The sequence below is a fragment of the Plectrocnemia conspersa genome, unplaced genomic scaffold (genome assembly GCF_051122295.1).
Source record: "Plectrocnemia conspersa isolate PC_06_02 unplaced genomic scaffold, ASM5112229v1 ptg000001l, whole genome shotgun sequence".
NCBI classification, from domain to species: domain Eukaryota; kingdom Metazoa; phylum Arthropoda; class Insecta; order Trichoptera; family Polycentropodidae; genus Plectrocnemia; species Plectrocnemia conspersa.
The window spans coordinates 18,737,237-18,764,766 of NW_028277165.1; the positions used below are offsets into that span (position 1 = coordinate 18,737,237).

Below are 27,530 nucleotides of genomic sequence, written 5' to 3' on the forward strand. Positions count from 1 at the left end.
AGTCACTCTAGTTTTGTTAGTTGCGTTGGTTTATTTACGTCGCTTGGTAAGTTTCTCACGGTAACTGCTACTAAATGGCCGCACTATATAATGCCCAATTACCGAATCGCCATTTTTAATACACAAATATCCGGATTCGCGTTGTTATCGTACCACCTGTTGCGTTTTCGAATTTTTCATGTTTTATTATACGACGTTTCCGTTTCGTTCGCGTTTATGCCCTTACTCATTGCAGTGAGTTTATTTTCATTAATTCTAAACCACAAAATCTGGTTAGGGTTTTCCCTAGTTTATACGATATATTCCGTTCTCAATAAGAACAATTGTGAAATTAATTGGCTACGAAAATTATTTCCCAAACATTTTTTTATATGTATAAAAAAATCTTTAAAAATGTTATTTAAACTATCTAATGATAACATACTTGCAATATTTTATTTTGTATTGTCATATATCAGATAAAATGATCACAAGTTTATATATTTTTTTCAAAACAAAACAATGCTGCTGAACTTCTTTATTTAAATTTTTAAACCTATTTTAAAGCTAAGTTTCGTTTTGTCTTTCCATTTACAGACAAATTTAATTAACTAATTTCAATTATTTGTCCACAATTTTTCCAAATGCTAAGCAAACTGCCAAAATTTCTGAAAACATCCGAAACAAATACACAACTATTGTGATGTCACGATTTTACATGTTTCACCAATGTGTCACGATGGACTTATAAATAAGTCTCTAACGCGAATATTTTTTGGTGCATAGTTTGCGTTCTTACAAAATCATCACAGATATTTTTAGTCGCGGTGGTTGCATTACTTCCTTTTTTGTGTAATCATGTGCGCTAGCACTTTAATTTTCTAGTAAATCCAATACTTCATTTGCATGCCTTAATTACCATTATTACATACAGATGTAGATAAATTATTTTATTTTTCATAATAAAATAATACACTTATTTTATAATATCGATGGTTATAAGTATAAATTGGCTAATATTCCATAATCATCAACTTCAACGGAAGGACAAACACTGCATGACTTATTCTAAAATAATAATAAATAAAAGATCTTCTAGATTTTTATATTCTCTTCTATAGGCAAATTTTAATCTGACAGCTTCGCGAACAAAATGTAGTTATTTTATACGTTTCACAGTATTGCTTTCAGTTGTGCTTTTTATGATTATTTATTTTTATTTTTGAGATATCAGATTTTCATAGCATATGTATAATAATTGTGGAATAATTTTCATATAAATTTAATTTTATTACATAATAAAGAGAGGTATAATGTATTTTAATTGAGTGTTAAAAATCAACAGTCATTACTCTTAGTATTATTCAAAATCTACTTTCTTTAAACATTAATGTTAAATCAATGTTTCTATTACTAAATTAAAGACGGTAAATAGATATTATTAATAAAAGCTATCTTAATTATTTGTCATCTTATTTTATGACCATTTTCTTTTTCATGACATGGTTAAGGATAAAAATATTATTAAATTAATGAATAAAATATTCAAAAAAACAGTACTGTGCGCCAAATACTTCTCCTAAGCTGGTCAAATAATTTATTTATATGGAGCAGCTTAGTTTTTTTTGTATTGTATTTGCTTTTTTATTTTTTTGTATAATCTGAAAGGAAAATTGCATTCACATACTGGAAATAATTGTGGAACACCTGCTTGAATTGGGGACGGTTTCTTGAATATGTCTAAGATTTTATAACTTTATAGGTAATTTTCTAAGTCTGTAATTTGAACTAAATACAAAATGTAAAATTATTTGTTTAATAAATTTAATTAATTTTTTTAAATTTATCTTATGATACAAATTTTAATTTTTAATTTAATAATACAAATAAAATTTAACTTCCATCTTAAACAAACAATTAAAGTATGTCATCATCCATCCGTACTTATTATCTTTTTGGTAGAATTTTTAAAAATGTATCTAATTTTAGTTTAATTGCTTGGTACTTTTAATACTATTTTTTGAAAATTCTACTTGTTCGTCGAATTATTGTTTTCAGTTTATAAAGTCCGTTAAATCTTTATTTGTAATATTTTTCAAATCTAATGGTTGGTCAAACTATGTTCTCATTTATGATGCCATTTATGTTCTCTTGAGCATAATTTTCATTTATAAATGTCGAATATAAAATTTTCTGAAAATATTAAAAATGTTCTACGCTCTTTTCCCCTTCTACCTCTATTATTAGGAAAATGTTTTTTATAGCTCTTTGGTCTATGGGAAGTGCTGGTAGTATAATGTAGTAAATACACAACCTAAACGATAGGGTGTCAATATTTTGTGCTTAGTGTTAAGGATTAAAGGTATGGTAATAGGAATTGGGTGTTATTTAACAGGGAATTATTTTAAAAGATTTAGTATTTAAATAAGTACTATTCTCCATAACAGTAATTGTTTATGCATTACAATAATAAGAAATGAGCATAAATAAATGCATAAATTGAGCAGCATTTTATTTGTAGTGTGCATTAAAATATATAAACTGCGCATTAGCGTTTCGTTAGTGTAGCGAACGACAGAAGTTAAGCAGCATTGGGCATCGTCAGTATTTGGATAGGTGACCGCTTACAAAATTTCTGGAATAGTTTTGAAATAATGTTTAATTTATAAATAGATTATTTTATAAATTGCTCATTTAAATTTTCCTCCATAGAATTTCTTTCTGATAGCAATATGTTTTCACTTCTGGAATAAATAAATTCATAAATCAGCCTTTGAATAGAAATTGCGTCATATTTCTTCCCACTTGTATTGATCCCCCGTGATAAAATAAATAATTTATAATATTTTTTTGCACGAATAGTAGTAACTCTTGCCACGTTATTGATGTTGTGAAATTATTTTCAGAGGACAAATTTAATGGAGATTTACAAAACTTACAGCATAAAATTTTACATTATATAAATTCAAAATTGTTTATTTATTTAGTGGATATAATATTTTTTAAATGTATGTTCTTTATGTATATATATTTTAAATGCCTCGTGTGCTAACTATAACTGTAATAATTTATAATAATAAAGTCTAATAATTTGTATAATTTATTGTAGTTAAATGCCATTATTTTTTATAATGCACAAGATTAAACATTTTAACCTTGTTATTTTCTTCTGTAAACAAACAATCGTGAGGCCATTTTCTTATATCTTCTGGAAATTAAATTGCATTTTTTCAGAATAGGTATGATATATGTTACAGTCAAAGTCTACGCTTAGTCAATGCATGTCATGGCTATAAACTTGATAATGAAGAAAAACACTTTGTAATTGCTGAAATTCTAGAAATTACTCATATTTCCCGGTTAATATTGTGCAGCATTGGCCTCAAAGGCCTAAATTTTTTTTTTGTATATTTTAAATCAATAGGAATATGGTTGAATTATATTTCTATCTAAATTAATTTATGATGCTCATATTTTTTTGAGCATACCGTGCTCAATTATTTTTGGCAACATGTGTAACTAAAATTCATACTAATGTTTGAAACACTTTATTTTTAAATTAAAAATAAATAGTCTTAATGCTTATTTTTGATGTAACATAGAATTATGTGTGTATGAATTTGCATTCATTATTTAAAGTGTATTTTTCGGTTCTTCATAACTTTCAAATATCCGAATATTTTATCGTTTTATATTGAAAGTAACGAATATTTTAAAACTCTATACAGCACATATCTGCATGTTTTTTGGGAAATCAAGAAACCTTCAAACTAGTGTCAAATTATTCTTGACGCAATTATTATATTATTTTATCGCCCTTACACATATTCCCCAGCGGCTCTTAATCTTTTTTTATGCCTAATTTTAAAATATGGTATAGTGACGTTTTTCCGCCTACATTTTTTTACGTAGGTGGTATGTAATCACATTGGGTTTAACCTTTACCGGACAAAAACTTTTTTCAAATTAAATCCACTGAAGATTCAATAAGAAAAAGAGCCTAGATCATTGAACTATAAAGGGAGATGTTGGTTTTTAGGCAAAACAATGTTTCGGGTTTGTCGACGTAGACACGATTCTTTGCCTAACTCCACAAAAAAATTCAACGGCGTTATATCGCATGTTCTTGTCGGACAGTTGATGTTATTAAAACGTGATATAATGCGACCTGGAAACTTTCACGCAAAGCATCCAACGTACCACATAGGGTTTTTAATCGTAAAATATTCGTTTATACTATCTCAAATAAAATTTGAAAAAAATCTTATCTTCGTGTTTTAAAAATATTATAGGTATCTTTACCGATATTATAGACTTCTAATATAAGAGGACTGATAAAAGTATTTTCAAACCGAATTTTGGTCAAGAGGAGAGCGCAAAAAGAATTATCACTTCTCAGAAGTCAAAAATTCACGTCAAAAGCAATAAAAACGTGCCGTCGCAGTGGGAACGTTTGTTACCGAACGTTCCCACTGCGACGGTGACGGAACGATTTTATTGCTTTTGACGTGGATGTTTGACTTGAGAAGGAATAATTGTTTTTTGCGCTCTCCTATTGGGCAAAATTCGGTTTAGATTGGCTTCATTCGATTGCCACTCGTAATATTGTTATAAAAAGTCTTAATATGAACGCCTTTATTGCTTTTGACCTGGACTTGAAATTTACTATATGGCGAAGAAAACATGACTAATTATATGTAGTCTATGAATAGATTATTTAATATTTTTAATGCCTAATTAAAATATTTCGCATGAAATTTGATTTCAGAAAATATGTCGCAACGGTGGCAATTTTAATATTTATTTGTAGCATAGCAAGGGTTAACTTGTACCTATTATTATTTAAGCAACAAATTATATTACGATGTTAAAAATATATAGAATTTAATTTTTGCCATGAGGCCCGGAATCATTGTTTTCCCAGGGCTCGGATTCGCTCTCGCCGGCTCTGCATGCCATATCAAAATTCGTTCAGCATTTATAGTACAAATAAATAATTAATAACTGATACTTTACATGTGTTTATCATTCACTGTTAAAATGCCTCAATTTTTTATTGATAAGTCAGTCATTCGTCATTTACTGGGAAAGTGATTCGAGCGCGGTCTTGGCCCCTCGCTCTGCTGCGATTCCGTTATCCGCGCTCGCTTGTACCGCGAGTAAACAGTCTGCTCCCGTCGTTTGCGTCGAGAGGAGAGACCCCGTGGCTCTCCGCTCAGGCCCTCGGAGGAAACGTCCAAGGACGTTGCGCTCGTTCACCGTGACCGCTTCGAAACGCTCGTTTCTTAATCGTCTATGTGCACGTCTATCTGTTGCGATCTTATCGCTCGTGAAAAGTGTCGTATGTGCTCGCCGAGATGCGACAGGAATACGAAAGGACCTCTTCGCGATGACCCTCGGTGAGCAAAGTGCGATTGATAAATCGATTCGAGAGTAATCACCGCGAAATCCACGATGAGTCTTAACAGCCGACCGGCATCGTAAGAAAATAATAGCGCGTTAAATTTGAAATCGCTCGTAATTGCATTGTTACTTAACTTATCGAATTCGATACGTTCGATACGCATATTTTCTATACGAAAGCAGTTATGGCGGATAATGATTGGAGTGTAAGCGGTGCGGTATTACAGAATCACGATTCTACGATTAGAATAATTAGAAACAAAATAAATTATGCACATTTCGCCGGCGAAAATGTGAACGTTTACGCGCTGCGGTTGTAAGTATACAAATCGCTAATTAACGATTTTCGTTTGTATAATTTCAGGTAAAATGAAGATACGAAACGCGCTCGCTTCTAATGTATTCGATTGATGGACGAAAACCGACGAAATGTGATGTCTTCCACGCAAGCGAATCAAAATAGAGTCAAAGCCATCAGGAGTCAGTTCGAGGTTCTGAACGAGCAGTCGGCGGGGCAGCTCAACCCCGAAAAGTCGAACGTTAAAAAATTGCTAAAAACACCGTTGTGTAAATTCAACGGCGAGTCTCGAGAGTTAGACAAGCTCAGGAGCAGAAACGTCGTCAATCAGTACGCTAGCGCCAAAGAAAAGTTCGGACCGTCTTGCAATTTCGGCAACAGGAAGCGCTTGAAAGAGAACGCGGGGGAAGTCGCGGAAACGTCGAACAAGTCGTTCAAATCCGACGACGAAGCGTCGAATTCCGCAGATCGATCGAGTGTCTCGGATAATACGAAAGAAAATGAAAGTTGCGCCAATCGAGCGGCGAGATGCCTTTCTCGGCAGCACAGCGATCCGGTGAAGAAATTGCACAGAACGCCGGCGTTCAGGTGCGACAGGAGCGAAAAAATGCGAGATGCTCACAAGAGCGGCCTCACCAAAAGCCCGGAGCTGTCCAAACCGCCGGACCGCACCGACACGACGAAAGAAAAACTGAAGCGGCTGGGGTCTATGATCGAAGAGAGGTTGAAAGAGGACGATCTGGCGTTTTCCGCGACTCAATCCGCCGCGACCAGTATTTCTAGATCTGGACGCGAAACTCCTCCGTCGAAAGGTGGCAATGAAAGTTACGCCTCGGGCGACGTCTCAGAAACAAAATCTAATTACATCTCAGAAAACACCGCGGTCATCGACATAAAGAAGAATGATCAGATACCGCAGCACATACTCGACATGTACGCAAAAGTTCTCAAACCCAAAGGTAAGAGTGGATATTTCGGAAAGTCTGATTTGCTTTTCAAATCTGACGTTTTGTTTTCCGACAGCGGAGTTAGCTCCGAGAGTGAAAATCTAATATCCGACGAACTAGAAGAAGTTGAAAACGTTAATAAATCAGTGTCGATTAATACAGAGCCACCTAAAATCGTGGACGTTTCGAGGAAAAGCACAGTAGAAGAAAAAACACCCGACGCATCTTTCGATTCGAGCGACGACAACACTCCGACGAACGATAACGAAATTAACGAATTTTTAAAAGATAAGGATTTAGTAATGCCCGGTGTGGTTTCCGTAGACACGCTAAAAAAGGTACTAAAACAGCCTTTACCGGTCGGACCGCCTCCTAAAAAACCGCCGAGAACTTTCGCTGCGGCTAGACCAGAATCTCCCAAAAAGTCGCTCAACGACATCAGGTACAAGTCGAACAAGACTAAACCGCCCCGCAGTAAGGAAGAGTCTAAGCTATTATTGGACAAAATCGAAAACGCTCTGTTGAAACACCAGAGCGGCGGGAAGATACTCGCACCTAGAATTGATAAATTTTCTATAGCCGACGATCAATCGACGGACGATTCGTTCGGTAAGTTCGACACGCATCCGTCGACGGCGCATTTGAAACAGCCGCCGCCTAAGAAACCAGACAACAATGAAAAGAAAGAGGTTCACTACATGTGTACCGAGATTTTAGACCTGCATCTGAAAGATAAGAGTCATGTGTTCAACTCCAATGACGGTAGCCTGGCGTCCTCCGAAGAAGTCCAACCTTCCAACTCCTTCGTCAAATGCCTCACTTCGCTGAACTGCTCGAACAACAGAAAGAGCGCTGGATTTTCGTATTCGAAATTCGGAAGTCCAAATCCGAACGATCCGTCCTTTGCGGACATATGCTGCTCTTGCAACGAATCCAAAGAGCAAAAGCGAAAGACTAGCAATGAAAATTTAAACTCCGGCGTTAGACTCTCGACGTTTGCGCCCACTAATCTAAACGATTTCGACCAACAAGAAGATAACAAGTGCAAAATTTGCGGCTTAAACGAGAATAAGGATATCCACAGCTTCAAATGCTACTTGGATTGCACGTGCAAAAATAAGGCTGATGATATTTTGGTGTTGTCTAAAGTGAGCAATTCGCAGTTTTTTATTCCCAACGATACGGGGCAATACGGCTCGTTGAAACGAAGCAAATCACAAGAGCACATATATGATGAACCCGTGTTATTGCGACGAGATAATGACGATCGCGCGTCGGACGTGAGAGAAATGGGAGTCCTGACACGTTCGCGCACACAATTGGAAGATGTGTTCAGAAAGCGCAGATCTTCTAACGACTGCGCCAAGAGCGCCATATTCGAAACCGAGTTTCGCGAGCGTTCCGGCCCGTTCGTGAGGAACGACTTCAGATCGAAGACCGTCGGCCGGATGAGGAGCACCGAAAAAGACGCCTTCAAAGTCAAGGACATTCTGAAAAGATGGGAGGAGAGCAAAAACGTCGATCTGTTCGACGGTCGCCCTGGAAGATTACAAAAGTCAATGGAAGCAGTATCTACGACGACTGTAAGTATCGTTTTTTTAATTTAACTTTTAATTAAAAAACCTCAGGAATATATCTGAGGCTCCGTGAGACTAAACAATGGTTTTAGCCAGTGATGTAGCTTAAATTTATGGGTCCCATTGCAAAGTTACATGATTTTCTTAATATGTGATGAAATGATTTTTACTACATGTTTGTACATATTCACATAATAAAGCAAATAATCATTTAAAATTAGCACTAAAGACAAAAGTATATAAACAATTTACACCCGATATTAATGGAATAATTTTTAGAGCAAAAATATAAATTTTCTTTACAAATTATTTTATTTAGTAAATTTATTTAGAATAACTTATATTTTTTTTAATAAAATTAAAATATATTTTCCTCACAATTTCTGCGGGTTTTTCGTCTGCGGGCTCGCAGACTTGGAATTCGCGTCAAAAGCAATAAAATTGTGCCGTCGCAGTGGAAGTGCTCAGTTATCTAGCGTGCATATAACAATATTACCACTTAAATTAATTGGGTATCTAAGTAAGCACATATAAAACCGAATTTTGTCTAATAGAAGGGCGCAAAAAACAAGTATCCTTTCTCAGAAGTCCAAAATCCACGACAAAAGCAATAGCCATCGCCGTCGCATTGGGAACGCTCGTTACCGAGCATTCCCAATGCCTTCATTCATTTATATTGTGAATGTTCTATTTTAACTTTTAGTATTTTTATATTGATATGCCCTCTGTCAAGCTGGACCCTCATGCTTTGCATGAATCTGCATTGAGGTAGCTACGCCACTGATCGTAGCAGCTATTTAGCTTAAAAAACTAGAAACGATTTCCCATGAGTGTCAGATTGCGTTCGCTTGTCCGAGACCGTTATGCTCTGCGAACGCTGCTGGCTCTAGCGGTGTTGATTGGTTAATTGTATTATATCTATCTATGTATTAATTTCATTCAATGAACCATGCACTTAGCCTCTTTTTGGCGGAAGGTTAATTTCTAGCGTTTTTTGCACTCGTTGCGAATAAACTATTTATTGTTAGTTGCGTTTTAGAATTTATCTGGGCCAATAGCAAAAATGTATGTATGCTGTACGATAATTGATACATATTCGCATGCACGATGCGTTAATTATTATAATTAGCGTTGGATAGGGGATTTATCTTTATTGATAACGTTGTATATTTATTTTAATTTGCCGGGGAACGTATTTTTTATTTTAAGAATGTGTTAGTTCGAGCAGTGAAAAAATTTAAATATTAAAAAGTTTAAACTAATATTTTTAAGTTCTATTTGATTGCGCATTTTCTGTCATTTTATTAAAAATAAAATATTTTAATTAAAATAAATGGTCGTCTTTTTTATATTTAATGATTTTTTATAATTTTACGAATATATTCGAATATTTAGAAATTTGACTTTTCCCGTCAGTTGTAGATATGTACATGAAGTTCTTGATTGTGCTATTTTATTTTTGCCTTTTTTGTGGATGTCTTGCCATTGGCCCTTATTTTATTAGCGTTCTCCTAACTAAATTTGGAGCAATGTTAATCATTCTCGCTTCATATAGTCATTCTGATTCTTGAAGGTTTAGGATAGTTAGTTTTACGCAAGTGACAATAATTATAAAAATTGAATTCGCCTAGAGTATAACTTCCATTATAAATCACTAAATATTTTATATATTTATTTCATAGTTCATTTTTGGATATGTTGTATTTGGACCTATTTTCTTATAGAAGAATTATTAAATAATAAATATATTTTATATCATTAATAATATAATAAAACCATATAACCAAAGCGAGTGACTTGTCAATGGCATGGCGTTAAACAATAACTACCAGGGTACATAATTACAATTTAAAAATGTTTATATGGCAATTTTCAGTGAATTGTAATACAAAAATGTGTATGAGTAATAATCTGAACGCATGTATGTTTGTCCAGTATTTTTAATATTTTGCTCAGAATCAGATATTAAAAGCGTTCGTTAAATTTGGGCTCTTAAGTCAATCAGAGTCGCTTTTTATATTTAGGAAATAGCCAAAAGCTAAAAAAATCAGACTGGAAATGTGTTCTTCCGTAAAAAAAAACACTTCACTTTTGTGTAAGTGCATTGGCGCTAATTAACTACTCATGATTCATGATAATGATGACGAGCCTCACGTATATTGCTACAAATATCTCAACAAATAAGTGATGCGTTTCTCGTGACCTTTTGCAATAAAATCTTTGCTTAAGAAAAAAATGATCATTTTGGTTTTTGTTGAACTTATATTGTCCTCTTCTGCAGACTATGTCTCGATGGTAGATTTAGTTGATTGATTTCAAATTTATGACTCATATTTATACGTGTTTGCAAACTGTTTCTAATTAGTTAATTGCTCTCTATCCTAGTTAATATCAACTTTCAAAAGGCTTGAAACAAAGATTTGTATAAAATATACCCGTATTAAATTATCTTTGCATAACCGATTGTTAACCTTGTAATCTAAACTCGTTTATAATGAACAATACACCAGTCAGCTATATTTTTTCAACCAATTAACGTATTATTTTAAATCGTGTCTAGGATCGCTACATTTACGATACGCCCTCGGAGGTAATATCCGGCTGGCAAGATGGCAAACGCAGCGAAGAACAATTGCTGGGGTCGAGCCCCAGTTCTGACATGGCCGAAATTTACGATTTTTGCCAAGATAGTGCAGATGAGGCGGAAGAAAAGGGTGAGAGTCCGGCTGTGTTTAAGAAACCTCCATTGCTGCGAGATAACGCGAAGAAGCTCAGTCCATCTTCGGCCATCATAATGAGAATGAAGCGGCCGCAGCATCTCGATCTGAACTCTTCCAATAGATCTCAGGCCAACAAAGCGGTACGCGGCTCACCGGTTGACATCGACAAACAGAACGTAAGTACACTTTTTTTATGTAATATGAAAATGGATTCTAACGGAAGGCTTTCAACGTGTTAACGTGCGCATAGAAAGTATAGCTATTAAACGACCGGAACTTACATATGCTGTGACTAATAGCGTTAATTGACGCGTTTAATAATGTGATATAATAACTGATATGTATGCATTTTTCAATCTTGGATCATACAAAAACTCGCGCTTATTTCAAGGATGCAAAAAAGCGGCTAATGATTTGATATTCGAATGGCATAATGACGAAAATGCGTGTCTTTCTTGATGGAAGGATGTATGATGCAAGTCGATTATTATCGTCATTATTATTATTATAAGAAAAAAATGGCATTATTGCATACAAATATTTTTGTAAGCCGAGTGAACTGTTTAAACGATCTATCAATTGAAAATGTCTATAATATAGTTGATATTGGTATTTGTGTAAGTACTGCTATTTTGATGGAATATTGAATCAATGGAACCATATTTTATAGCGGTTTTAATATATTGATGAAAAAAATACCACATCAACACATGAATGGAATCAACGGTGATTTCCCGCAATATGGTCACTTGCAATCGAAACCGGTGTTGTCATTGAACTTGTTTTTTTATAAAACACATGTAGTATCATCAATTCCAATTATTTATAAGAAAGTCCCATATGGGTCAATCGTTTGCACGTCTTCCTGCTGTCTTTTGATAACGCTGGTTTTTCCATTGAGATATCCTGATGGTTCTTTACATTGTTTAATAAATAATGTCATTATGGTTATGTGGTTTTTCTTTTAGTTAATGTGTATATATATATACATTGATTACTAACCGGGAACTGCTAAATATTGACTTAGTCGTAACTAGGACCTTATCATATAAATATCACCGTAATAAACATTTGTATTTTATTCGTCACAAGTAAAATATGCACCAAGATCATTTTTAATAATTCGTGTTGCTCATATGATTTTTACTGTTACATATTCTGGTATTGTAATAACATATTGTATAACCCCCCGTTATTAATGTTATCATCGGTGTATATTTTATTTTTATATTTGAATTTCGTATCCCTATATACATATGTATATAGTACACTCTTTCATTGATATTTGTTTTATAAGGATAATCTCGTTTTTTGTTTTATCAAACTGCAACCACCAATTTTGATACAGCCAGAATGCAAATAAAAACATAATATAGACAAATATTATTACATATACATATATATTAAATGGAATTAAAACTAATGAAACATAGAATTATTAATATTTTAATTTTTAAAGTACAATCGAGATAACAACCAATGGCGAAAATCTGTCGTTTGATAAATTGAAAAAGTTAAATATTGGCAGAATCGTAGAACTTTTAAATATTTTTTTAATCACTTAACGCTTTGATTAGTGAGTTAATTTATAAACATTAACACCTAGGCAATTTTACGTATATTTCCCTAATTATTTCTGTTGTTATTTATTTATCTAAATTATAAAAAAAATCTATTAGTTTTTTGCTTTGATTTATTTTAATACTTTTTTGTATAAGTATGTTTTAATAATTTATTTTAACACTTTTCTGTTATTATTTTTTTTAAATTTATTTTACATATTTATTATATATTATTCGATTTTTTTATATCAAAGGCTTTTAATATTTTTGTATAAAATATTTTTTGTAATGTTAATTTATTTCGTACTCTTTATTTATTGGTGTTAGTATATTTAAAAAAATATTATATAATTATAATGTTTTTTATTTATTTAGTTATACTTATATGTAAATATATAACTATCTGGAGTACCGCAAAACAGCGAAAGATCGACCGCCGTACATGTACGGCGATACACCTCAAAGGGTTAAAATTCCCCCTGATTTAAAGAATATTTTTTAGACGTTCATTTGCTCCTATAAAAATTATATTTTTTTGTTATTTTGTACGTAAAATATATTATATTTACTCTTGATTATACCGTAAATGGTAGAAGTACAAAACACGCGTGCGTGTAATTCTTTATTTTTATTTTTAGTGTAAAATTATAGTATTAGTTATAAGAATTTCCATTTATTCCATATTTGTATACAAAGCAACTGGTCACAGAAAGATTGCACACACAAAAATTATATATATCATACACATATTTATCTCACGGAACATCACTCACACAGTTTAAGGAAAGGTAATTTTTTTAATGAAAGTTATTTATTTCAATATTAACAGGACACAAAGTGAAAAAAATAAGAAATTAATAAATATTCAATAATTTTATTATTTCCTCAATAATATACATATATTTAAAAAATAAATATGTACACTACAAAATGAAACTAATACACATTCAATTGAAGGCTATAATTATTTGTAAACATAGACAAATTGATACAAAATATTAAATACATAGTTTTTTATGTGTTTAAAATTTGCAAAATTCATAAGCATCTCATGAATGTATCAGTAATTTTTACGCAATGAACGTGTATTAAAATGAAATAACTTTCCCTAAAAAACTCGCTTTTCCTTAATCCGTGTGTATGTTATCCTCTTCCGTGTGAATATTCCTATCCAATCGCCTTGTGAGCGATCGATTTATAATCAATGTTCATGTGAGCAATCTTCCTGTAACATATTAGCAATAATCCGTTCAACGTAAGTATCACAAATCTACGTTAATTTAAATATTCCAAAATCATTGTAAAATTTTATAATATTGGATATTAAATAATACATAACACCATTCATTACACATAGATAATAGGTAAAATAATAGACCGTATTAAACATATGTTATGGTATTTTAAAACGGATTATCCATATAAATAAAATATCACTTAACGCTAAATCGAATAAAATCTAGTTTTTCAACTATTAATTTTGAAAGAAAGCGTACAATAAGTATAAACAAAAAGAAACGATACAGAAATTGACAAAAAAAAAGTTTGCTTGAAACTAAAAAAATACGTTTAGGTAAAATTTGGTTCAAAAAGACCAGGGATTTCTTCAGGGTTTTTGAGTTTAACTGAAACTATTTTAAAATGGATGTCATAAATGCAGGGACGGAATAGCGCAGTCCGTAACGTATCAGACTAGTAATATGAGGTTGCGGGTTCGAGCCCCGGCAGCGGCACTCGAATTTTTTATTATTAAAAAAATTGCGCTAATATTAAAAATATGTGGTTATTTGCACTTTTTGTAGGTACGAATTATTGTCTATTTGCACTTATTGTAAGTACGAATTGTTGGCTATTTGAACCTACACGTAAGTGGTGATTTTTAACTGATAGTTATGAACACACCTTGTTAAATCCTGTACGCCACTAGCGAATTTTGTTTTAAAAAATATTGTAGTGCGAAACATCAACTGTTAAGGCCAAACTGTTCCGAGCGTACGTGTACTTGATCATCCGCGCAGTGAATTATAAATCAACTGTTTGATACATTTTAACTGGCCTATTTAGTAAAATTATGTTAATACTATTGAAAATGTAACTTCACTGTAACAGTTGCGAAACGTCTGTATGCTGTTTAAACCCAAACCGAACCTAATAAAAGTTATACAACTAATTATATTTTTTGAACTTCCATTAGAATAATCGTTTAGGTTAGGTCTGGGTTTGAATGGCAAATGGACGTTTCGCAACTGTCAAATTGAGTATCATAAACATTTTAGCACAGCATATTATTTAAACCTCTTAAAATACGTCTTGATTTAAAAAATATATATTTTTTTTAGACTTGCCACATCGTCAATCAACCAATGATTAATTAGTGTATGTGAGTATTTCACACAAAATGGACAATTCTTATACCGAATATATATAGTTGCAAATAGCCACATCCTTATTATAAAACCGGCCTTAGCTACAGTGACTAAAATTGATTATAAATTATATCGCACATAATAATTTATAATTAATAATATATGTAGATGTCACTGATTCCCAAACTTTCAGTCTAGTAGTTAATACTTGTACAGTTCTTCCCCGTTGTAACGCATTGGGCTTACGAATGTAAATTTACAACAAGGTTACAAGGAAGAGTAAATAAAATATAATACAGATTTGAGGAGAAGGGTATGACTGGTGATGCTGATCATTTTATTTAGTGAAGGGTTAACGACATTTAAATTGAAAATAGTATATCAGATAAAGCACTCTCGTCCATTGTATTGTTATCTAAGATTTTTCTCACGAGATTCGATTTTGCTCGTTACTCACCTCGGGTGATTTATCATAATTAGATCATTACCAAAATTTACATTTTGAAATAATTTGATCATGTAAGATTAGTTTATGTATCGCTTGTTGAATTCCAAGCTAAATCATAATTTTACATAGGTTTTTATATTTTTAAATTGTCACGTGTGTGTAAGAGTACTCATTATTGGATATGTAACAAAAATGTTAATCAGCTAAATAATCAGACTAAAAATAATTTAATTTTGGCTCAGTCTTATCATGTTTTTTTATGACTGTTTTAAAAATATTTTATTGAGGATAGTAGGACCTAGGAATAAGTCATTATTATTGTATACAAAAAAAACGTACACTTAAATTAATTGCCTGAGATAAAATATGTATTTTTTTAAATTATAACATTAATTATTTAATTATTAAATTGATACATAAAAAAATCTTGATCGTTGTATTGCAAAGTATTTATAAATTTTCCCGCTGGGATTTCCAAGAGATCAGAAGCTTGTTAATAACCTACATTACATACATACACACGTTGGACCTCGCACAATTTTTCGGACAAATTCGTTCTGACAGTGACTCTTGAAAACTTTTCGAGTGCTAACGTGTGTCTGCCTTCAACGATCAATGGACGACAATTTAGAAACATGTTGTAACGTTTGTTTGTTATTTTGTCAGGTTAGTTTTGGCTTACACGATACGCTTCTTATTGCTCGCCTCGTGATCGCGATTATCTAACCGAATCAATCGGATTTCGCTGGTCGTTATCGTCGTTCCGCTTGCCATTGAATTTGGTTTTCAATTCAAAGGCAGCTGCTTTTTGACGGACCTTTGACTCAGTGTTTCGCCGGAGCCTCGCGCGATTGCACGCGGACAAGTCTGTGTCACTCGTCTCATGGCGGTTTAAGTCAGGATTTTATATCAAAGCGATTTCGCGAATCACTTATCTTCTGTCGCCGTGGAATTTAATAACAATGGATACATCTGTGATTATGGAAGCGAAAAACGAGGGGGCCGATAAGGTAGTTTGTGTGTTTTTTGTTGTAGGATTCAGGTTAATTTCGCTCGACCTTCATATTATGGTTTAAAATGGCGTATAGCCACGGAAAACAGGTTTTGAGTATTTTCTATAATATGTATATGCCTGTTGTTTATTTATATGTAATGCAAGAGTTGCTGCGAGTTATAATGCAAAACGTGTTCATAATACGCCTCGCCCATCTTTTATATTTCGTAAATTAATGATCCATACAATCAAAACATAGATGTATATAAGGGTGAAATAATCATGATTTTGTTTGAATTTATGCATATATATTCGTTTGAATAATATACTATGTATGTATGTATGTGAGAATGCACCCACCTTAAAGGAGTATAACTGCAATCGATATAACAACCAGTGGCGTCATAGAAACAAGAAAACTATTAAGTGACAAACAAAACGATCACGAGATAAAAAATCTACATTTGATAACTAGTTCTTATATTTTTCTTGGGACAAGTCTGCATTTGAACTGCTGTGTGAATTTTTGTTAAATTTATCATATTTTATAATTCTAGTCTTATACAATAGATGCTCTTATAACAAAAAAATTGCATATAATATGAATTAATCATACAAATATTGATTTTTCCAATTGTATATATAGTATATAGAAACACGTAATAAGCATCTTAAATTTGAAATTCGTTTTTTTTGTAGGAGATTCAATGTTTTGTCTTGTATAATCATAAACAATAATTGTATCTAATGACAAGATTCAATATAATCTGTTAGATAGTGTATGTATAGATATTATTTTTTAACATTAGAGTATTCTTTAATTTTACTTATTTATACTATTCAGATAAAAATATATATCTTATTGGCTTAAAATGATAAGATTGAATTCCTATAACAACACAGATATTATTCTGGCCCTAAATTAATCTTGATTTCACTAGTGTAATTTTATGTTACCATATAAATGTTTGTTGTGTTTTTTTATCATGTGTATAGGTAGCTCGTGGCTAGGGCTCTCAATTATTCGTATTTTGTTCTCGGTTTTTCCCGATAATAATTTATTTAATAAAAAATTTAATTATTTGCCTGAAAAATATTATTTAATTAAAAAATAATTATTGGTTAATAAAAATTATTTTAATTAGTCATTTTTTACTTTTTCAATTTTATAAAATATGCATAGCACAATGTTGTATGAATTACTGATCAGTGTGAATGTCAAAAGAAATATGCTTTATTTATTATATATACAATAGCTATTTCTTGAAACGAATTTGCTATACATAAAGATCGGATCCGTATCAACGTTTTGCATATAAATCAAATAAATAAACCACCATTGAATTAATGAACTGATAAAATCTTGAAACAACAAATAATTAAACATAACATGAACTTCACAAAAATTTGCGACGCACACCTGTTTTTGAGATAAGCGTTAAACGATAATAAAATGTGGGCCTTTCCATAATTTTGTTTCATCTATCTCGAATGAAATTTGAAAAATATGTTGCAAATGCCTACCGTTTATTGTCGTTCAACGCTTATCTCAAAAACAGGTGTGCGTCGCAAATTTGTGTAAAGTTCGTATTACGTTTTTGAATTTTTCTGACAGTTGCGAAACGTACATTTGCTGTTCACACCCAAATCTAACACAGTGAAAGTTCTAAAAATTATTATAGTTTTAGAACTTTCATTAGTTCAAGTCCAACAAACAAACTTAGCCAATTCATCTCTCAGAGAAAAATAAGCGGAAGAAGTACAGACAGACGTCGCATCTCAGATATTGCTCCATAGTTTGTCTGCACTTCGATATTACACTATGTTTTAAAAATATGATAACTATCCTTACCGATATTAATATGGGCTTCTAATGTAAAAGGACTAATCAAAGTAAATTCAAACAGAATTTTAGTCAATAGGAACGCTTGGTAACAAGCGTTCCCACTGCAACGGCACGATTTTATTGTTTTTGACTTCTGAAAAGGGATAATTGTTTTTTGCGCTTTCCTATTGGACAAAATTCGGTTTAGATGTGCTTATTTAGATACTCAATTATTGTAAGTGTTAATATTGTTACATGCACTTTAGATAAATGAGCGTTTCCACTGCGATGGCACAATTTTATTGCTTTTGACGTGAATTCCGCGAATTGCGACGGCGACGGCACGATTTATTGCTTTTGACGTGGGTTACCCTCTTGAATTTGGCGAGAAAAATGCATGAAATATTAAAAAATGACCACACATCCTTTTAAATTTTAACTTATTAAGATTCATTAAAAAAATTATATTACGACTGTAAAAAATATATAAAATGCTTTTTTTCTTATGGGACCTAGAATCATTATTTTCTTTTTTTGGCGCAAGCGCACCAATGAAATACCGTTATGAAATACGAGATAAGTCTCAAAGTGACTCTATTAAATGAAACGAAGTATACGAATAATTGAGAACCCTACTTCACATCCAACGATGTTCTGTGTATGTTATGTGATCATAAAATAACTACAACATTAAAGATTAGTTTTTTTAATAATGAGTTTAAAAATGCAACTGGATAACAGTTAGCCTTTTTACGTTCATTGTCTTATCAATTCTGTAATTTCATTGAATTGACATAATAATTTATAGGTACGCGCTGCAGCATCTTAAATTCAAAAAAATATTTTATCGACTATTGCACGTTTTACGTCCATTTTTATCACAAAGACGAAACATATCGACCAAGAAATTCGCAGAAGAATGATTTTTTATTTATTTAATATCTATAATGTTCCATTCGCAAGTTTTTAACAGGTAGACAGAATGCCTTAAAATTACAATATATACATCATATGGTTATAGTGTGCGTTCTCATTATATACATATTGTATAATAGTATTTTATTTTGAACTGGTGCCAAGATATTCGAAATGTCAGCCGGCTCGTTTCTCAGTCGAGTTCAAGTGGCCGAAACTAGTGCTAATTTTATCTGAACTTCGCATTTTCTTCAACTCGATGTTATTGTTTACCATTACGAAAGTTCCTAGCACTTTTCTTTATTTACAACGCGTCGTTCAGGTCGTTTTATATTCTTTTAACGTACACAAACTCGGACTCGACAACTAGCCGGCGGCGATCCGTTGTTAGAAAGCATTCACGAAGGCTACTTTTCCTGCGCACATCTTAGTCTTTTATTGCACGCGGAGGTTCGTCGCACTTGTCGGCCACGCGTCCAAACGATTGTCCTCGAATAATTGGCTGCTTTTGTGCGTGTGCTAACACCAAGTTTCGGCAATTGCGTCCATCCGCAAAAGTTTCGACAAATGCATAAATAGAATAGCGGTTTCGAAAGAGAAATTGTGATTATGCGCTGTTAGCTATCGCTTATCGCGCTCGTGTGTTGTGGCAATAACGGTGTGATGCTAGATGCTAAAACAATGAATGCAGTTGCGGGTGAAGCGATAAAGTATTTTAAAAACAAGCTATTATAGCATTGCTCAGATATCGATTTTTCTCGCCCTACATTACTATGAATGAGTAATTTAGCGATTATTCATCTTTTCGACTGGTCGATTAAATTGATTAGTTCAGTCATGGAAATTGTAGTTGTTAGACTATTAGATTTCTGCCTTTTAACTTCTATAATCATTAATTAGTAATGTATTTATTGACTACGATATTTGAAAACTAATGATAAATAATGTTCAAGTAATTTACTTTGGAATTGATTAACAATGCTATTTAAAACACCTCTATATTTATTATTTTTAAATATTTGAACCGCGGATTTGTTCGTTCCAAGGCTTTCAAAATTCTCGGAAATTTATCATATTTAATCAACAGGTACTTAAGGAGCAGCTTATCTTCACGACGAATGCTTATCTCTTACCGGCGCGTAATTTAAACGATAACCATTTATAATTGCATGTGAAAGTTGACTATAGAGGTCATTTTCGTTCACATGTTCGCTTATTATAGGGCGTATTAAACTTTATTTATTATCACAAATAATATAATGATCTAGTTTAAAAATAACAAATTAATTTAGCTATCATTTAAAATTTAGCTAATAATATTTGTAAGCTAAAGCAAATATTATTAATTTAGAGTTTTAAATAAAGAACATTTTAAATAAAGATGTAACTATTGACGTCTTTGTGTTTTTTTAAAATATAATTTCGAATTAGGTTGCAGACATGTATGACCAAACATAGTCTGTTTATGCATATTCCGTGTTTCAAACAATAAAAAACTTTTAAATAACCTTCCTTATATTCAGGTACTTCTAAAAATACTTCATACGCTGATCCTATATTGTGTTGTATACGAGTACTATTAAAAATCAATAAGACGACTGTGTACAAAAACCTTTCATATCTCATTTATTTCTTCACTTTCGTTCATTTACAAATCTTTCTTCTTTTGGAACAACAATATGGAAATTGTTTTTGTTGTTCTCAACTGTGAAAATATCGTTTTCGTTAAATAAAATTACTCATTTGAGAATTTTTTTTTCTGTAATACCGGTATTAGCAAAGATCGAATACCGGTATTACCGATATCGTTTCTATTGGTATTACAGTCCTTAGTTCAAAGTAGTGTGTAATACCCACACACGGACAAATTGGAAAGCTTTAAAAACTTTTTTAACACTTATCCTAACGATTTTTTTTATATTTACAATTAGTTCATCAGTAACAAATGATGGCTTTACATTTATTTTTTTCTTTAAATTAATGACACATTTTTGTGTTAATAACGTGTTGCCATTGATAGAAAGCAGCAGTTTTTGCTTTCGCCCTGAAAAGACGGATCATTAATCGAACCTCCCACTCGATTAGGAATTGACACGGCCATTTAAAACACTGCAAGTACAACATATGCTTAAAATTGCGTAACAATAATAAATAATAGCCAGTGTCAACTGCACGGAATCATTAGCAAACAGTGCTTTAAGTTCCAAACGTTCCAGAGAAAACTAGTATCAGTTAACCCTTTGTAGTCCAAAGTTTTTCTAATTAGCGTTGCCCGAAACCCAAGCCATCCTGAATGAATATATTTAATCATATGATTTAATGATCATTAAATATAATTAAAAATAAACTATCCTCTATATTATATGAAATATTTTGCCAAAATTAATATCAGAAGTTAAATGTAATTATAATATTAATAGTATATATTTATTACTATAATATTTTTATTTTTTTTATATTTTTTAGTTTATTATTTTAGACTAGTTTTATTAATTTCTGTTTTTATTATAATATATAGAGATATTTACACAATAAATAAAATGTTTAAAATACGTTTTATTGTTTATAATATTAATAATTTTAATAACTTAAGAAAAAATGTCCAGACCTTATGGACGTACGAGCTGCCAGTAAAAAACAGATGTCCAATGCGTATAGGGAAAGGACCCCAGATAATTAAAATTAAATTATTTCATGTCTTTTTTTTATAATCGTAGATATCTATGAACAAAAGTAATTCATTAATAAATTTAGAAAATAAACATACATGGATGGTGTTTTTTTTTATTGTATTTATGCATAATAGGTAAATCTCATCATGTTTATTACAGTATTTTTAAAATATACAAATATGTAGTTTTTCATACTGAAATTAGTCAAAATCGAATCAAATGATAGTTTGAAGTATGCTACAGTGATGTTTACTGTCTGTGAGTCGAAATGCTCGCATCAATAAATTAAACAGTAAATATTGATGATTAGATAATTAAGTTGATATCTGAAAAATTGAAAGTTTAAAAAAATAAATCAAAAATATACATGGTGCTAATACAGTTTTATAAGTATTGTAAGCTTTAACTGAAACTTCCAGTCAATGTACGCATTGACGGGAATTAATGCTTAATTGTAACATATGCACATCAATAAAACAGATTTATTACATTGACATATATCATACTTATTACAATGTTTCACTTCATTTTGATTGCTCTTTATTTATTAAACTTTTAAAGTTTTTGTTCTAATTTTAATGGTTCCATTTGCCTGTCTACTGCGCCTTTATTAGATTATCTTATGTGCAATACGTTTATCGCATTTACAAATTCGCCAGTGTTTGTCTATCCTAGGAAGCGACGTGTCATCCGTTCCGTTTGATAATCGTAAAATTTTATATCGCAGTCGAAAGAAGAATCGCCATACATTCGAATGGTTGCACTCGACCCGATTTTAGAGTTTTGCGTGTCGGAAATACACAAGGCGCACTTTGCGAACGGTCTAGGTCAAAAAATTAAGGTCGTACACGCAATTTGAACTGGCTAAGCTTTTTTAACGACCGTTATCGGCCAAAGCGTAGAACATAAACAGATTTCCACTTATCTGGCCGGGCGAATTCGACGTTTGAGTTGCAATAATTGCGATTGTAAATGAGTTCTGAAATATGGAATTTATAATCGTAGTTTTGACATATGTGTGTGTACAATTTGTGGTCGTGTTTCCTGTCGATGCCGCAATGTACTAACTACTACACCGTGCTAAGGAATCATTATTTTATAGTGTGTTAGTATTGGGTGAGCTGTTAGTATTGTGCTGTATGTATTAAATCGGAAAAATATGTGAATCTTTTCCGATTTTTTTTAACGAACTATTTATTTACAGTAACTGGTGCTTGGATATAAGGCGCGTGGGAAAAGGTTGTTTTATAATAGAATAATAGGTGCAATAAAAAATGTACAATATTAAGTAGATACTAAAAATATTTTCCTTTGTGTTAAAATATTCTGTTTATTATTACATTACGGCGCTTAGGAATTTTATTAAGGCCATTTTTAATCTTGAGATTGTCATGTCACATTTTCTTAGGTCTTATTCTATATATTTTGTACGGCGTCTCCCACTTTGTCTAAGGTGTCTTTATATAATAATTATAATTTATTTCCTGTCACAAAATAGAAAAATACTTTTATGGTTTTATCTTAGAATTAAAAAGTGATAATTTTTTCCCATTGTCTTCTCTTGCGTGAATCATTTGATCGATTTGCATTTCCGCATGCAATGAATATAAAATTTTACTCAGGTTATTATGTTTATTTATATCTAAATATTTATTTTCAGTTGGCTAGTCTGTTCGGCGAAATATACGAGACGGTGTCTGCATGCAATTCGCAATCTCCGGTGGAAAATGGTCCAGCGCAAAGTACTAACAAGATCGAGAGGGATTTTGAGAAAGAGTACAAAAATTATGAAAACGTCTCACTAAAGTCGCCCAACAAAGATAATCATGAGATGGCTGAAGGTATGCAAACGGGTAATCGATTACATTTTTACAATATATAAATTAATTAATTATATGTTACAGCCAGTTTAAAATTATCTCGCAGTCTCACTGAAAAACGTAAAGAATATGTCAAGAGAGTGTCCCGTAAAACGTGTCATTTACCAAACAGACACGGTGTACAAGATCACGAGAGCAGAATCTATGGGATATTTCCTCCTAATGAAAAGGTTCAAAACATGAAAATGCTCTTCGAAAGAGGACCCTATACTGCGCAATCTGGTGTTGTTAAGAAAAAAATTGAAATACCACGCACTGACCAAAACGTAGCAAGTGTGGAGAATCGACTATTTGATATTTGCACTGTTGTCGGATGGAACTTTTGCACTGGCAAAGCTTACATTAAAAATGTATTTCCTGAAACTGTAAGTTTTATAAGCACTTGCATTCATATTAAATATATTCGTATTATTCTAATGTATTATATTTTGCAGGCTACTCTACCACCGCAATTTGAAACTTTGGTTTTTCCAGAATCATGCGATGAAAATTCATCCGGAATACAAAATAATAGCGTATATAGAAAGTCTCGATGTGAAACATTAGCAGAAGACGCTCAGTTTTATTCGTTTGTATTGACAAACGAAGAAGGAAGGCGCAGCTATGCGTATTGTTGCCGAGTTGTACCTGACGGTGCACCATTTTGCTTGCCGCTTGCTTATTGCGTAATAGCAAACTATAAAGCGCCAGCGTTTTATTTTAAAGTAATTATTTAATCAATATAATTTCGTTTATCCATATTATTTTTCTTATATGCTACTGTAAAAATTTTAGATACTCACAGAAATTGAATCTCACCACGGTACGTCAGACGTCATCATAAAATCAATACTGAACCAATTGTATAATACAAGTTTTCCAAAACCTGGCTACGGTATATCTTTTAAACAGTGGAATGACAAAGACGAACGTTCTGAAGGCTTTGACAAGAAATCGTTTTATAGAAGTTCTTTGAACCTAGGCGATGTGATGAAATTTTCGAATAAAGATGATAAAAGTGGCAGTGATTCGATCTCTCTTTCGGAGAGCTTAGAAGATTTATTAAAGAATAATTATAGGGAAAGGCGGAAAAGTACAGATTCATCGTCGAAATTTCCTAGAACAATATCGGGTGAGAATGGCGTATCGATGATGAAATCTTTAGAAAAGATTTACAGCAGTCAAAGTGTGTCTAAAAAAGATAGTGGAATAAAGAGAAGCCCGAATGGAAGTAACGCAGGCGCTTCTACTTCATATCAGTCCGATAATCATATTGATTTTAAAATTAAAAAAAAATCGAGTCCAAAATCTTTAAAAAGTATCGAGAGCAATGGTATTATTACATTAAAAAGAGCAATGGAGCCATGTCTCGAAGATGAAAATTTATCAATACTTTTTGACACACTCCATGAAGAGGTTCTGTTGAAAGTTTTTGCTACTCTCCTACTGGAAAGGAAAGTTATCCTGGTTGGAGATAAACTAAGGTATATCATAATTATATATGTTTATAAATGTGTTGTATTATATTTATTTATGAATCAAATGTATATTTTCAGTAAATTATCTGCGTGCATTGAAGGCTTACAGTCGATATTATATCCATTTTTTTGGCAACACGCATTAGTAACGGCGATTCCACCTAACTTAAGAAAAATGATTTTCGATATTCCTATACCGATATTAGCTGGAGTGTTTTGTCCTCAAGTAGCTACTTCGAATAATCCGCATAAGAAAAACAACGATCCAAAAAGTAAAACCACTCATCTTAAAGATTTATATGACGATTTGGAAGAGTCAAATTTTGATGAGGTAGCATTTTATATTATTAATATTATAGATTTATTTTTCCGAAAATACTTCAAATTATTTTAAAATTGCAGGGTATGATTATTGATATATCTTTTAATAAGAAATCAGCTAAAGAACAAATTATACGGTCGCAAGGCGATGAAGCAACTATTCTCCCTCCAAATTTAAGTAAAACACTTCGCACTACTTTACAATTAGGTATATTTTATAATAATAATAATTACAAAAATAATTGTTATGCAAATGTTAATAATTTTTATTTTTATAGGCTCTCAGATTTCTACAACCGATCTTCATTCTAATGTTCGTTCCAAAAAAACCAGTAATATTTTAGTGGCCGAGTCTTTTTTGAGATTTTTCACTACATTCCTAGGAGATTATAAAACATATTTAGCAATAAATTCTGCTACTAATCAAATCAATTTGGATGTAAGTATTTAAATTTTATTTTATATACATATATTGCTGATGAATGTTTTGTTTATATTTTATTTTTATCTTACAGAAAGAGAAGTTCATCAAAAATAATCCTTTAAAACACGTACAATACTTTTTAGAATGGTTCACCGAGACATCCATGTTTTTAAATTTTGTTAGACACCAGACAGTGCTTTTAACAATGCCGCCTACTTTAAATGATAGTTCAGTAATGGACAATTTACCTTATCCTGACTTCTATGAAGTTTTTGACGATAAAGTAACTTATATAGAATATTGTAAAAAACATAATAAAAGCGATAACGCCATCAACAGGAATAACTATAAAGGGATAATGAATAAGAAGATCAAAGTTTGGAAAGAAAAGTTTAACAACCTCATTCATTAATACTTTTTTTACTCATAAATTTTTACTGCTCTCTTGTGATACATATTCTTTAATGAAACTACTTGAAATTGTTGACTGAAGAAGTATAAATAAATATGATAACATAATATTAAATAGCTTGTATTTCTTGTTTTTAAAACGAATGCCTTAAAAATTATTGTATTTTTAATTTCAAAGTAATAATTCCACCTTTATTTTAATTAAAAATAATTGTCATTTTCGTAAGCAACAAATTTGTTAAACGTGACAATATAGACTGAAGTTTAATGTAGTGTAGACTATTTTATTAAAATTGCATTCGTTATAATATTGTTGCATTATTATTATTATTGTTTTTAAACTTAAGCATGATCTGATATTGCTTTAATTAGAAAATTGTTAATTTATTTTCGTGCAATAAAAGATTCAACGAAATCTCAAATGATAAAAAGTAAAGCAGCATAATTTTTATTATAAACATATTTATTCTGTGATCGTTCGATGCCTGTAATTTTAGTAATTAACTGTTATTCGTTTAGATATACTTAATAATATGATATTAAACATGTTTTTAATCGAATTTATTTCTTTTATTTGTGTTAGTTACATATGTTCATAGAATGCCATATGTAAAATGCCATTTTTCCATTCATGAAAATCTGTATTGATTTTAATTGTTTCTGTATTATTTATATTATACCTACGATACTTTATTTTAACTACTTATTTTTATTTCTATTTATGGTATTATGTTTCTGTATTACAATTATGCCGTAATAAACGTAAATTTTGTATATTTTTACATTTCGTTTTATTTTTACACTTGTAATATTTAAAATAAGTACCAGATACTTACTTTTCTTTTGAGCATATGATTTATTAAATATTTTTTGATATTACGTATGTAAAATTTAAAAGCTTTAAATTAACTGACAAAATAGTTTTAATCTGTTTTTTTATTATAATATCGTAAGGATAATGGATTTAAAAAAAAATATGTAATTATTACACATTTTTTTTAAAGTTTTTGGCAAGAAAATAAGTTATTTTTAAAACTACTGCTGAATCACTGTCTTTTGTTAAATGGTAGGTGAATGAATATTTATAGAATTTTTAATTATTTCTGTAATTAAAAAAAACATTTCATAACAAATAAGTAACGATATTTGCATAAAGGACATGCGTAGCATAACCTCAAATATTGCTACTTTCCTGTTATGGGAAACAAATGTCAATAATATTATATTTGATTGAGATTGATTTGGTGTTTTTAGAGAATTTTACATTTATTTTGTAAAAAAACTAATCTAAATCAAAAAGAATATTAAAAAATTGACTCCCAATAACAGGA

At 31.4% G+C, this 27,530-nt stretch overlaps 1 protein-coding gene across 2 annotated transcripts; it reads left to right on the forward strand.

Moving 5' to 3' along the window:
* LOC148239076 (uncharacterized) lies at positions 1 to 26,981 on the forward strand. 2 transcript variants are annotated; one of them, XM_088205117.1, is made up of 11 exons: positions 1 to 46; positions 5,747 to 8,210; positions 10,765 to 11,100; positions 23,367 to 23,547; positions 23,611 to 23,951; positions 24,021 to 24,290; positions 24,361 to 25,049; positions 25,122 to 25,374; positions 25,446 to 25,572; positions 25,643 to 25,803; positions 25,880 to 26,981. In XM_088205117.1, exons 2-11 carry the CDS (start codon positions 5,793 to 5,795, stop codon positions 26,198 to 26,200), a joined length of 5,097 nt encoding a protein of 1,698 aa, XP_088061243.1. In that variant the 5' UTR covers positions 1 to 46; positions 5,747 to 5,792; the 3' UTR covers positions 26,201 to 26,981. The 2 variants fall into 2 exon arrangements, with proteins under 2 accessions (XP_088061243.1, XP_088061252.1); XM_088205126.1 differs by lacking the exon at positions 1 to 46 and adding an exon at positions 5,064 to 5,378.
* The last annotated feature ends 549 nt before the right edge of the window (positions 26,982 to 27,530 follow it).

What these genes read in the sequence shown, in the direction of transcription:
- LOC148239076 (XM_088205117.1), top strand. Translation starts at nt 5,793, where the DNA reads ATGGACGAAAACCGACGAAATGTGATGTCTTCCACGCAAGCGAATCAA. An exon ending in TTGACATCGACAAACAGAAC is followed by an intron (nt 11,101 to 23,366) that starts GTAAGTACACTT and finishes ATTTATTTTCAG; the next exon opens with TTGGCTAGTCTGTTCGGCGA. An exon ending in TCGCACTACTTTACAATTAG is followed by an intron (nt 25,573 to 25,642) that starts GTATATTTTATA and finishes TTATTTTTATAG; the next exon opens with GCTCTCAGATTTCTACAACC.